General features: G+C 59.3%; 1 protein-coding gene across 4 annotated transcripts in view; it reads right to left on the bottom strand.

The window, feature by feature from the left end:
* Positions 1–1,023: 1,023 nt before the first annotated feature.
* Positions 1,024–11,826, bottom strand: part of LOC111154623 (NAD kinase) — a 26,610-nt gene continuing 15,807 nt past the window's right edge. For 3 of the 4 annotated variants that reach the window (XM_022514350.1, XM_022514351.1, XM_022514352.1), the window contains 10 exons: positions 10,579–10,662; positions 7,339–7,468; positions 6,613–6,721; positions 6,371–6,456; positions 5,430–5,532; positions 4,914–5,068; positions 4,592–4,691; positions 4,352–4,509; positions 3,586–3,668; positions 1,024–3,179 (listed from right to left, as the gene is read on the bottom strand). In XM_022514350.1, coding sequence (XP_022370058.1) covers positions 2,993–3,179; positions 3,586–3,668; positions 4,352–4,509; positions 4,592–4,691; positions 4,914–5,068; positions 5,430–5,532; positions 6,371–6,456; positions 6,613–6,721; positions 7,339–7,468; positions 10,579–10,662 — 1,195 coding nt within the window. In that variant the 3' untranslated portion in view covers positions 1,024–2,992. The remainder of the gene's footprint in view (positions 3,180–3,585; positions 3,669–4,351; positions 4,510–4,591; positions 4,692–4,913; positions 5,069–5,429; positions 5,533–6,370; positions 6,457–6,612; positions 6,722–7,338; positions 7,469–10,578; positions 10,663–11,826) is intronic. The other variant, XM_022514354.1, reaches the window with a different exon arrangement.

Genomic DNA, 11,826 nt, shown 5'->3' with positions numbered 1-11,826 from the left:
CTGATTCTGGCCCTTGCCCTCAAAGTGCGCCTTCTGCCACCAGAGGGGACAAAGCCCAGCCTGGGATCCGCGCACACACCGCCAGCTCGAATCCTGGGAACCTCTGGATGCCAGGGTTGAGTTCGGGTGCCTGCCCCACCCTGCTGCCTGTGGCACCTGTGCGAACTGACCGCAGGCGCATTTCCCAGTGGCCAGCCCACAGACTGCAGAGGCCTCCTGGCCACTGGGACACCTGAGCAGTAAGGTGACTTGCTCCCATACGTGCACCAGGAGAGCAGGGGGTCCTGATCAGGGCAGGCAAAGGCCACATACAGCCCCGGGAGGCTGATGGTCTAGGACTGGCCTGGGAGGAGGGACAGGGAGGCTGGGGGAGAGCTCAGCTGCTTCTCCCCTTCCCCACAGGCCCCTGCAGATGGCTGGAGGCACCCAGTGTCCCAGCACACAGGGCTGTCCGTGTCCTCCTGCACGTCTGCAGTGCTCAGCTGGGCTCCTGGCAAAGCCTTCCCCCACATTGACCGACACCTAGTCAAGACCATGTGGAATGGGAGGAGAGAGATGAGTGTGTGCCAGAGCCTGGCCCATGCTCCCTGACCCCAACAGGCCTGGATGGAGCTGTGGGGAGGACTTCGAAGCCTATGGGGGCTGCAGGTCTCCCAGAGCTCCTCTGAGGGTCCCCTTGGGCCAGTCCTCTGATTTACCTGGGAGCATGTCCTTTCTGTAGGCTCAAGCCTGCTCCCTCACCCAAGCCTCTGCTCTACCCTTCAGGACAGGTGGTGACACCCAGTTCTACACCCCTTCTGTGGAGAACAGGTGCTGAGCCCCAGGCCTACCGGTGCTAATGGCGAGGCTGACAGGGGCACCTGGGATGGGATTCAACGTGGCGGTTGCCTGGGCAAGACCCCCTCTGCCTCACACATCCCAACGGCACACTTGGTGTCCACAGACTCTAGAAGCCTGGCCTGCCTCTCTAAGTATCTCTGTGTTGGTTACAAAGAACCAAATAAAGTTGCCAGCCAATCCAAGTTTTTAAACAAGTCTGTTTATTGAAAGGATCTGAAAATAGTGTAATAAGGCTTTCAACGACATCTAACAAATTTTCGAGATATTAACAATATGAAACATTAAGAATTTATTTCAAAAAATCCAAAGTTTTCTAGATCATTCCAAATCATGCTGCTTTTGGACTTGGTTAATACTTGCCTTTTTTTTTTTTTTTTTTTTGTCTAAACCAGTGACCCAAATCCCAAATGCCACTGTCTTTTGGACCTAAAGCTGGGAGTTTTGGTTCGGGCCCCTCTCAGCCCAAGGGAGGCTGGGCAGCAAACCCCTAACCACGTCTCGCCCCTGCAGGATGGCCATGTGGGCCCCCTCCCTTTCCAACTCCAGGCCATCAGCCAAGAACCACCCTGAGGGCCAGAAGCCCCAAAGCATGGATGTGGGAGGCCACGCTCAGGCCGCAAAGCCTGCTCTATGGAGGCCCCTGGCTGAGGGTGGCTGCCCGCACGGGCCCCCAGCCTTTCTATCAGCCCAAGAATGAGGCACGTGACCCTCCACAAGACAAAGCACAGGACCGTCCCTGTCACCCCAGAAGCGGGTCCAAGAAAAAAGGGCAGTTTCTGTCCCTTCTATTCTTGCCAATTCAATAGATAAAAATTGCAGCTCCAAGAGATATCAGCTACTCAGAAACAGATACCCAATGTAGGACGTCTGTCAGGCAACAATAACCACGGGCCAAAGCCACATGCACTGAGCCACGGCTCCCACCAGACCGCACAGGTTCTGGGTCCCATGTGGCAAGCACACGTGCACACGCCCTACACAGCCTGTGGGCAGTGGAGCGACCGCTGGAATGATGGGAGCTTCCTCGCGAGCCCAAGACCCACGGGGAGAAGCAAGAGCAGAATCAACACAAAATGTCCCCAACCACCTCTTTCCTCACTAAGCAATGCGTCCCCATCTTCTAGCTGCAGTCCAAGTACCACGGCTTACTAACCGAGAAGCACCCTCTCACCCCGCGGGCCGTCACCCCCACGGTAAGCACACTGAACAGAGTGGTCCCAGCACACAGTGCCACACAGAACACGTGTAAACATTGGAGCAAGGCTCCATTTCGTAACAGTACAAATCCCGCTCCCTCTGTCATCTTCAAAGTGTGTACAATAAAATCTGTACATAAGCAGTTCAAAAAGCTTAAAATGATCTCTACAAAGTGTACACAGGACTTAAAATACCTTCCAGGGTGCAGAGGGGGCCGCCCCTGCTTGGTGAGGAATGTGCATGGGTCTGACCTCCCACCGGGCCACCGCTGGGCTCGCACACCACAGCAGTGGGGGAGGGGAGGGCCTGGAGACCAAGGCAGGAAGGTGCGCCCAGAGGAGGTGCAGGTGCGGGGCAGGAAGGAGGGGACCCTCCACGTATCAGCCAATCAAACACCAAACTGCTCTCTACAGAAGCGTCCCCTTCGAGTCCTTTTAGGGGAAAAGGTGCAGGATTTAAGGGGAAAATCGTGGTAGCTAAAGGAAGATTTTTGGCTACAAGACATTTATTTTCGACAAGTAAAGACAGATCGAGCCGTTCTGATCCCCTCTGAATTTCAACGGACTGACTGAAGCACGAGCTTCCTGACAAGGAATCATGGAAGAGCACATCCCCCTCTGGGGTCCCCGCCCTGGGACCAGGCTCTGAGGGACCGCATGGGGGCGCACCGCCCCGGTGTGGACTTCCGAGCCCTCACCAGCACTCACTTTTCTTGTTTAGAAATGCAAAAAGACGTCAGATTTAAAATATTAAAAATGGCTGATCTGGTCGACAAAAGGCAGATTCCTGGCTCTTCCCCCCAGCTACAAAAGAAAGTGCTGTGACTTCTGATGCCTGCTCGGGGCTCACAGCGCATGTGCTCAGGTCAGCCTGCTCCCAGAGGGCAAGTGGGAACGAGGCAGCGGAGCAGCTTCGGGTCTCTGGGGTCCCTAGTGTGGACAGCAGGAGCTCAGGCCTAGCCCTCCCCCTCTTCCTCCTCCCCCTCCCCCGCCCCCTCCTCCTCCTCCTCCTCCTCTGTGAAGTGTGCCTGCTTCTTCCGCACGTTCCAGTGGAGACACTGCGCCAGACTCTCGAACCAGTCGCTCACGGGGTCTCGGACACAGATGGAGGGGAGCGGGTAGCAAGAGGTAGTGATGCTGATGCTGAGGAGTGGGAGACATGGCGCGGCACAGATGAGCCACTCCCCAAGGCTGTGCCCACCCCGGCCCAGCTGGGGACCATCTCGGCTCTGCTCCTGCCACTGGCTGCACGGCTGGGGCCTGCCCCATCCTAAGGACAGGTGCAGCTGGCAGGGCACCAGGGCAGGCCGGAGTGAGGGGCTGTGGATCTGTCGCCCTCAAGGTCAGCACAGAACACGGGCCAACACGCTTCAACCTGTGTGGGAGACCAGCTGCCCGACAGGCCCTCGTCTCCCCCCACAGCTCTCAGGGCCAGGGCTCTGTCTGTGGGGCCTGCACAAGCCAACCTCAACAGGGTATGAAGGTGGCAGGTAGGGCCTGAGTCCACCCCTCATTCCTACTCCTCGCTCCGGCCCCACGGCTCACACACCTGTCCCCATGGCGGATCTCCTGTCTCTTTCGTCCGTCGAAGGACACCCATGCGGTGTTCCTTGCTTCTGGCGACAGCATGATCTGGAGGGGCAAGGGCAAGCCGGACAGGTGTGGGCTCGTGAGTGCAGCTGAGCACCTTGGGTCCCAGCCCTCGGTGGGCAGCACTGGGCAGGAGGACTCTTGAAGGTATCCCTACCACCCACTCTACACCAAGGGCAGTTCCAGGCCATGAAGGTCTCATACTTTTGTCTCGCTGACACCAAGCCCGGGAATAAGACAGGCAGCCATCAGGCCCAGTTGCCGACCACCCACCCAGGGCCAGGGACACCATCCAGGAGAGTCTGGCTCTAGTCCTCTCTCCCTGTGACCTGCAGATGTGCCCCTGCCTACCAGGGCTCACAGCCAGGGACACGCCAGCCCAGGGTGGACCAAAGTGGGGAGCGCAAGACAGGCAAAGAACAGAGACGGAGGAGCAGTGGCGGGCACCGGGTACGCCAGAACCACGTGCCGCTCACCTGCCCTCATCCAGTAGGGACCAGCCCCTCCCCCCAAGGGCCCACAGCCCTGCTGGAGGGGCTAGCCCAGCTCTCAGTGCTGCACCTGGCCAGACAGACAAGGTAGAGAGTGAAGCCCCTTCCGGCACCCAGCAAGGTGGGCCCACAACCCAGCGGGTGCTGGGGTCACAGCCGGGGGCAAAGGGGGTAGTCAGCGTGGCAGGCCCCAGGCAACAGCTTAAACCATATAGGGTAGAGGTGGACTCTGACCTTCAGCTCGACCCCCGCAGGGACCACGATAGGCCGGAATGACAGCGAGTGGGGGCAGATGGGTGTGATCATGATGGCTGGCACGTTGGGGTGGATCATGGAGGCCCCGGCGGCGGCCGCATACGCTGTGCTGCCCGTCGGGGTGGAGACGATCACCCCTGGTGGACAGGCCGCAGGGTCACTCTCTGTGGGCTCCTGTTCCTACCCCCCACCGCCGTGGGACCCCAGGTGGCTACCTACCGTCACCCTGCACCGTGGTGATGAGGTGCCCGTCCAGGTAGACATCCACGTTGGACAGGTATGAGGAGGGGCCTCTGTCAATCACCACCTCGTTCAGGACCTGGGGGGACAAAGTCACTGCACACAGGCAGGGGCCAGGCAGGGCTGTCCTAGGTGGTCGTCCCCATAGGCACCTGCACTGTTTCTGGGCTCTGTGGGAGGTCCTGAGGTCAGGGGAACCCACTGGGCCCAGGCCTGAGTCCCACCACCCCATGCCCCTTCCTGAGGCCGTAGCACAGGCAGGGCAGGGCCTGGACCCGGGGCAGGGCCCACACCCACAGACCTGGTACTGCATGACCTGCTTCCCGACCTCCGCGTCCAGGTCCGCGGGCAGCACGCCGTTCTCGCTGACCCCGTTGGGCACCGCCGTCTTCTTCCCTCTGAGTTCCTTCACGACCCTGACCTTCAGCCGGCTCCGAAGAACTACAGCCGCATTCCCTGGGGGCCACAGGGTCACAGCGGGGAGGTTGGTGGGGGATGGGCAGTGGCAACCTGCAGGAGGCAAAGACACCCCTGCCCGACCAGAGACAACCCTTCTTCGCCCAAACTGAGCCAAACCCGAGCCTTCTGTAAAGGCCAATCCACGGCTACCGACCAGCACACACAGCTGCTTCCGCCAGGGACCCCTCCAACTTCTCAGTGTGGGGAAACCAGTATCGGAAGCGTTCGAAAATCTTAAATCTCTGAATCTTCAAACACTTAAATATTGCTCTACACATCATTAAAAAATCCAAAGACCAAGTGAGGAGACAATCCCATGCTCAGAACTCCTTGTGAGTTCCAGAACATTCCGACTTACCCTGTATCACCTGAGTAACTTGGGACTGAAAGTTCTCAAAGTTGAAGGGGGTCAGGAAGCCCAGGGAGCCCAGGTGGAACGCCATGACTGGAGGCACGCTGCCCTGTGAGCCAATGAGGCAAGCCGGTCAGCCAGCCCATCCGCTCAAGAGCCAGCCCACTTGTCCCCCGCACCGAGGGAGCACCCCGCCCGACTGTTCCCGGGAATGGACAGGCACATGAGTGCACGGCCGGTGGCGGGGTGTGGGAGGCGGCCGGCAGGCTGATTCCAAGCGACCGCACAGGAAGAGGTCAGCTAGCAGACAGGGAGGCCGGGAGGAGCAGACGCAAAGCTGATGCGGAGCTGATGAGAAGCCAACGCAACGGGACCGACCAGCCTGCTGGCCGTGGAGACAGAGAGAGCTGGTCAGGCAAGGACACAAGCCACCACGCCAGAGCCTCCCCTGCAGAGTGAAGGCAGACTTTGGGCAACCCCAGTGTGCTTCCAGGCAGGCTCCCATCCTCTGGAGCCTCCACAGGCCTCCCGGGTACCCTGGAGGGTCAGCCTGGGGCCACCGCCTTCATCCTGCTGTGGGCCCCATCCCCTAGGCCACGAGGTGCCCGCCTCTCCTTGTGGGTGCCACGTGTCTGTGGATCGGCAGCAGCCCCCCCAGGCCTGTTTCTCCACCACTGCCCCCTTCTTCCCGGCCGGTCCTGCTGCCCAGCCCAGGCTGCACTGTCAGCAGCGCTCCCGGTGCGCACGGAGACCCAGACGGGGCAGATGAGACACTGGCATTATTTGCAGATCAGCCAAATAAGCAAACTAAAAGCTCTGCATCAGAGTAAGAACGTAGAACTCGGCAGCCCCGAGGCATCAAGTCACGAGGTACAAGAAGGCGTGGAAAGCCTCCCCGGGAAACCGCCTCCTCATGGGCGCTGAGGCCGGAACCCCGTGCACCTCACCTGGAACAGCGAGGACGCGTACAGCAGGGTCCCATCCCCTCCCAGGCATATGATGAAATCGATCTGATTGGAAATGTCATCATAATCTAGAAAACACACAAACACAACGAACGGTGTCTCGGCAACCCTTGATGCCACAGGGCACCGCGCCCGCGATGAGGCAGGAGCGCTAGAAGCTTCTGCCAGGCCTGGGGCAGGGGGGCGAACACCTTCGGAAGTGACAGATCCGAAGGCAAACTCACCTTCTCTGAAGGTGCAGAACTTCTTCTTGACTGGTCCGAAGTTGTCATCGCTCACTATGGCAGGGTCTTCCAGAACTTTCTTCTCCACATACACAATCATGTTGTTCTCCTGAAAGGGAGACAACAAGCACGTCAGCCCCACCACCAAGACCCGGTTCAGATCAGGCTGGTCTTCCGGGAAGCCTCCTCCTGAGCCTCAGGACTTTACAATGAGGAGGAAATGTATTCCTCGGGCCCGGAGGGCAAACTGCTTTCAAGCTGCTCATGCGGATTTCTGTCCTTCTGGAGGCCCTGTGACCCTCCGTTACAGAAGTCACTTGCCTGAAATGGGCTGCTGCTGCTGCTGTTTTTTTTTTTTTTTTAAGATTTTAGTTATTTATTTGACAGAGACACACAGCAAGAGAGGGAACACAAGCAGGGAACACAAGTGGGAGAGGGAGAAGCAGACTTCCCGCTGAGGAGGGAGCCTGATGTGGGGCTCAATCCCAGGACCCTGGAATCATGGAATCATGATCTCAGGTGCCCCTGAAACGGGCTTCCTGACTTGGTCAGCTCTGGGATCACAAAGCCAGAACCTGGCTAGGCAGCCAGCTCCATGCCACCCCCACCCTGTGGTCCAGAAGAGCACGGAGCCCACTGAGCTCCAGGGCGGAGTCTGGCTGGCGCAGACACGGTGGGGGTGCCGAGGGGGGTCTGGGTTGCCACCCCCTAACCAGGCTCACTCGCCTCCATCAGATACACGCACAGCTCCTTGAAGGGCTGCAGTAGGCTGGCGTCCCGGATCTTCTTGACAACGAGAACACTCTTTGGGGACTTGTTCCACGTCAGCCGCTGGCTGGCAGGGTCCTGGATGTGCCTGCGAGGGGAGAGGAGTGTCCGCACTGGGAGCGCGTTCCCGTGGGAGGACAGGCACAGCACATCCTCAGAGGCCTTTCTCCCAGGCCTTAGACCGTGTGCGAGTCCCATTGAAAACCTCCAAAACCATGACCCAAACCAGTAACACAGAGGCGTGGTGTCTGATGTCCTCCATCAGCGAGCATCACTCACCCTGGCCAGGCATCTCCGCACGAGGAGGGGCCGCGCACGACGCCCTCCGTGAGTGTCATCGTCTACCCAGGTCACGTGTTGGCTCACAAGTGCGGCCCAGCGGCTTCGGCCATAGCATTTTGGTCCCACTTTGCTAACGACGGAAGTGTAGGGCACACCAGCCCCCCGCAGAACTCTCCTAACTGAGCACCTGCACTATAAACTTAATTTCTGCAAACTCAAAACTGAAAGGAAACAATCCTAAAGTTGACTTTTGAAAGGCACTATGGCAAGAAAACTCCCTAAAATTAAAAACCAAGCACACCTTACTGAATCTTTTTACCGTTTATGTGATCCTCTTGGCCAATCACCTATTTAAAACAAAAAGTCCTGAGATCACCTTTAACAACAAAGAGGCCGGACGCCGGGCGCCGCGCACTTCACTGAACTCGCTGGCTGCGCTGGGCTGTTCAGGACTGGGTGCGGTGACACAGGCCAGCCACACAGGAGTCTGAGCTGGGCTGTGGAACCGGCTTGGCCCAGTGGGAGGAGCTGTCAGGGCTTCGTCAGGCGGAAGGGTGTGCACTCCCCAAACATCGTCCCTGTGCTTGGCCGTGGGCCTCAGAAGCAATGTGGGCAGCTCACGGGCCTTTGCCTGGGTCGAAGCCCCTTTGTGCTGACCCAGGTGTGCAGGGCCTGTGGCCCCTCTGGCCCTGAGACTGTGCCCAGACAAAGCCACCACAGGGTGTCCTGCACAGGCCTGGGTGTCAACTGTGATCAGCCTCCCGCTGGGTCACGACAAGGTGGGGATGTGACCCTTCCCCGGCATACAGGTCGTGGATGCCTGACAGGAGAGGGAGGACGTCTGTGAGCTAACAGGTGACCGACTGGAGCCACTGCCTAGTAAGCCAAAGGCAACGACATGTTGGCAACTCCACACATTTCAACATAAAAAAAAACACACACGCATTCACGGTGAAATTTTAGACAGTAATTAGGAGGTAAAAGTTCTCTGTGATCGCTATCCTATCTTACTTTCGAGCATTAGAGAAGTTAGGTTAGGACACTCAGAGCCTCAGCCAGGTGCAGTGCTGGAAGGGGGCAGGTCCAAGGTGGGGAAAAGGAGCCCTGGCATCCAGAGACAGCAGCAGCCCCAACAGAAGTGTCGGGCACAGGGGCTGGAAAGGGCAGACGAGGCTGTTCCTTCCTCAGCTCCAACCTGTAGCCCCAGAGACCCTTCGGGGCATCTGCCGTTCTGCTTGGAGCACCCGCTGGAAACAGCCCATCTAACCCACCTGAGGCTCACAAGGCCGACCCCCCCCGCCCCCCACAAAGTGACTGTGGCTCAGCTGGGAGTACAGGATGGCTAATCAAGGCTGGACAGTGAGAGGCCACTCGTGGTGGTACTTGGGCCGAGCAGAGTGACAAGGAGAGAATAGGTCTGCCAAGACCAGGAAGTGCTGGGAGGGGCCCCTGCGCAGCTGGTGAAAGGGCAAGGGAGAGCCAGGCTGGGCCAGAGCAAACAGGAAGGCATGGGGCACGGGAGATGGCAGGGCTTGGCACAGCAGCAGGCTGCTGGGGCTCTGGGTTTGGGGGCGCTGGGGTGGGGGGCAGGTTACCAATGTGGCTGCAGTGCAGGGCGGGCTGTAGGGTACTAGAGGGGCCGCGTCTGGACAGGACCTGCCCTGAGCTTTGCAGTAACCAGCAGCCGCAGACAGCACCTGGATCTGACAGAGACACTAAGACTTCATTCCTGAGCCCCGTAAGAAGTGGGACAGCCTTGTCGCTGGGTTTCCTGGTCACGGGACCTAGCAGTTTACACGGCACTCGCCTGGGGAGCCTGGAGGTGGCAGCCACTACACCAGTCACTTGGAACCGGTTCAGCCTGTGACCTGAGGCCAGGGGTCCCCACTGCCAGGCCTGCCTCCTGGGACCCCAGACAAGTCAGTCAAGGAGGCACACCTGAGCCCGCGGCTCTCACCCCTGTGGAAAATGTGGGATCCCCACAGCTTGCCCTGAAGGAGAGGAGCCTGTGAGGGCCGCTCAAAAGGCCTAGATTGTAGGGGCTGGGGAGCTCCCACAGGTGCCAGGCACAAGGCTCAGGGTGGGATGGAATTCTGACCGTTTAACAGAAAGCACCAACGCCAGGTAAGCGACATCGGCGCGTTTTCCTCAGACATGAAGCACAGCCAGACCACCACACAGCGGCCTTTACGGAGCTCCCAGCCTTCTGGAACCATGGGACTCTTTGGACGTGAGAAGCCGGACAGTCACTGAATCCAGAGAAATGACCCTGATTGCTTCATTGTTCTAGTTTCTCATCCAGGCACCGCGGGGCCCCCGGAGACGCCCCGGAGGCCTGGGAGCACCTGTAACAGCCACAAGGAGGCGCTTCTCTCAAAGTGAACGCAGGAGCCCCACAGAGCCGGCCCACGTCTGTCTGAAGAATAATTAAAGGAGGCGGCCCAGGGGGCTCAGCGGGTGAAGCCTCTGCCTTCGGCTCAGGTCATGATCCAGGGACCTGGGATGGAGCCCCGCATCGGGCGCTCTGCTCGGCGGGGAGCCTGCTCGCCCGCTCCTGCTCCCGCCACCTTGTGCTCTCCCTCTCTCTCGAAGAAAAATCGTATCAAATCAAATCAAACCCTATTCCTGTGTGAAATACACTGTTTCCTCCTACACTTTTCATTGTCAAAACGAAACAGTGACTCTGAAGACGGCAGCTGAAGTAGCTGAAGTCGTCTAGCTGCGGTGCCCCGGGAGCAGGACCTGCCCGACCCCCAGCCGCCGGCCGGAAGGCAGAGAGGCCCGCGCTCGCTGGAGCCGGCGGATGCCCCGCGGCTTCCCTGACTAGAGAAGTGCACTTCTCACTCGGAGTCAGAACCTTCCCCAGTGCCGGGACCCCACGACAGCACAGGCCCCCAAGGAACCCCCCGCACTCACATGATGGTCTGGGGGTTCTGCAGCACACAGGCCTTTGGTCCAAACGTGGTCACCGGGCATGGCCCATGCAGAGAGCGAGTCCTCCTGTGGGGAGAGGGGACACAGCCGGTGAGCAGACCTAATGGACTGTTAGACTCTAGAAAGGCTTTTAATCATAATGACTTTACTCCCATCGTTTGCCCAGCATCCAGTGGCAGCCCCAGGAGATCCCGCCTTGGAGCGCCACACGCTGTCTGTGTAGCATCAACAGTGGGAGCGCGCCTCAGAGAAAGGCCCCCAAACCAGGGCGGGTGCCCAGGCCCTACCCCAGGAACAGGGAAGACTCCCTCTGGGGACAGGCCTGGAACTCGGAATCCAAGCAGTCCCTCTGATCAAGTCTGTCTGGTGACCGGTCCTCCAGCCTATACTTGGGAATCAAAACCTGAGAGACCAACCCTTAATGACCTAGATGAAAATTCTAACAAAAGTGCTCATGCTGAGTTGCACGGTCACTAAAAAAGATACTACTCCAACGGCCCAACTTCTCCAATAACTGAAATGTGACTCAGCCATAATCCAATCACCAAACAAAGCGGCTGTGGCCAGCTCACGTTACGGGGACACCACCACCGGGCTGGCCTGCCCCTCCCTGCTCGAGAGGGCTCAACGCCCACCCTGGCACAGGCTGGAGGGAGCGACAGGGACATCCCCGCAGTGACAGGGTAATGGAACGTGTTCAACCCCAATGGCCTCACCATCCCCTTCTGCACCCAAAGATGGCCGAAGGGAGCAGACTTCATCTTCAACTGTCTTGTGGGGTCCACAAAATCTTCGAATTCAACGCAGACAAAACAGACTTTCTAGCTGTCTCGGAAAGGGCACCCGACCTCCGAGAGAGCCCTGGAGTCCGGGGAAAGCTACGGCTCGCAGGCCCCGCGCAGGCCCGGAGTAAAGGCAGCTCATCTCGAGGCGGGCCTCGCCAGCGGGCTCAAGCACCCGCACGACAGGACACACGCCCATCTGCTTCCTCCGCGGGGGCCCCCTCTGACCCGCTGTCGCTGCACCCCACTGCCCAGCCTCAGAACTGGGGGGCTGTGAGCTGAGCCACACAGGACCGACAGGCGGTCGCAGTGCGGCCGGAACGCGGAGCTCTGCACTGTCTGGAAGCTGCAGCAGCACGGCCGCTCCCACGCGCGCTCTAGAGCTTTCCACATGGGGAACGGCCTGCGCCCCCCCCCCCCCCCCCCCCCCCCCCCCCCCCCCCCCCCC

The sequence above is a fragment of the Enhydra lutris genome, unplaced genomic scaffold (assembly GCF_002288905.1).
Source record: "Enhydra lutris kenyoni isolate GAN:26980312 unplaced genomic scaffold, ASM228890v2 scaffoldscaffold38, whole genome shotgun sequence".
Lineage (NCBI taxonomy): Eukaryota > Metazoa > Chordata > Mammalia > Carnivora > Mustelidae > Enhydra > Enhydra lutris.
Note: the sequence above shows the minus strand (reverse complement) of the source record. Positions and strands in the feature narration are given on the sequence as shown.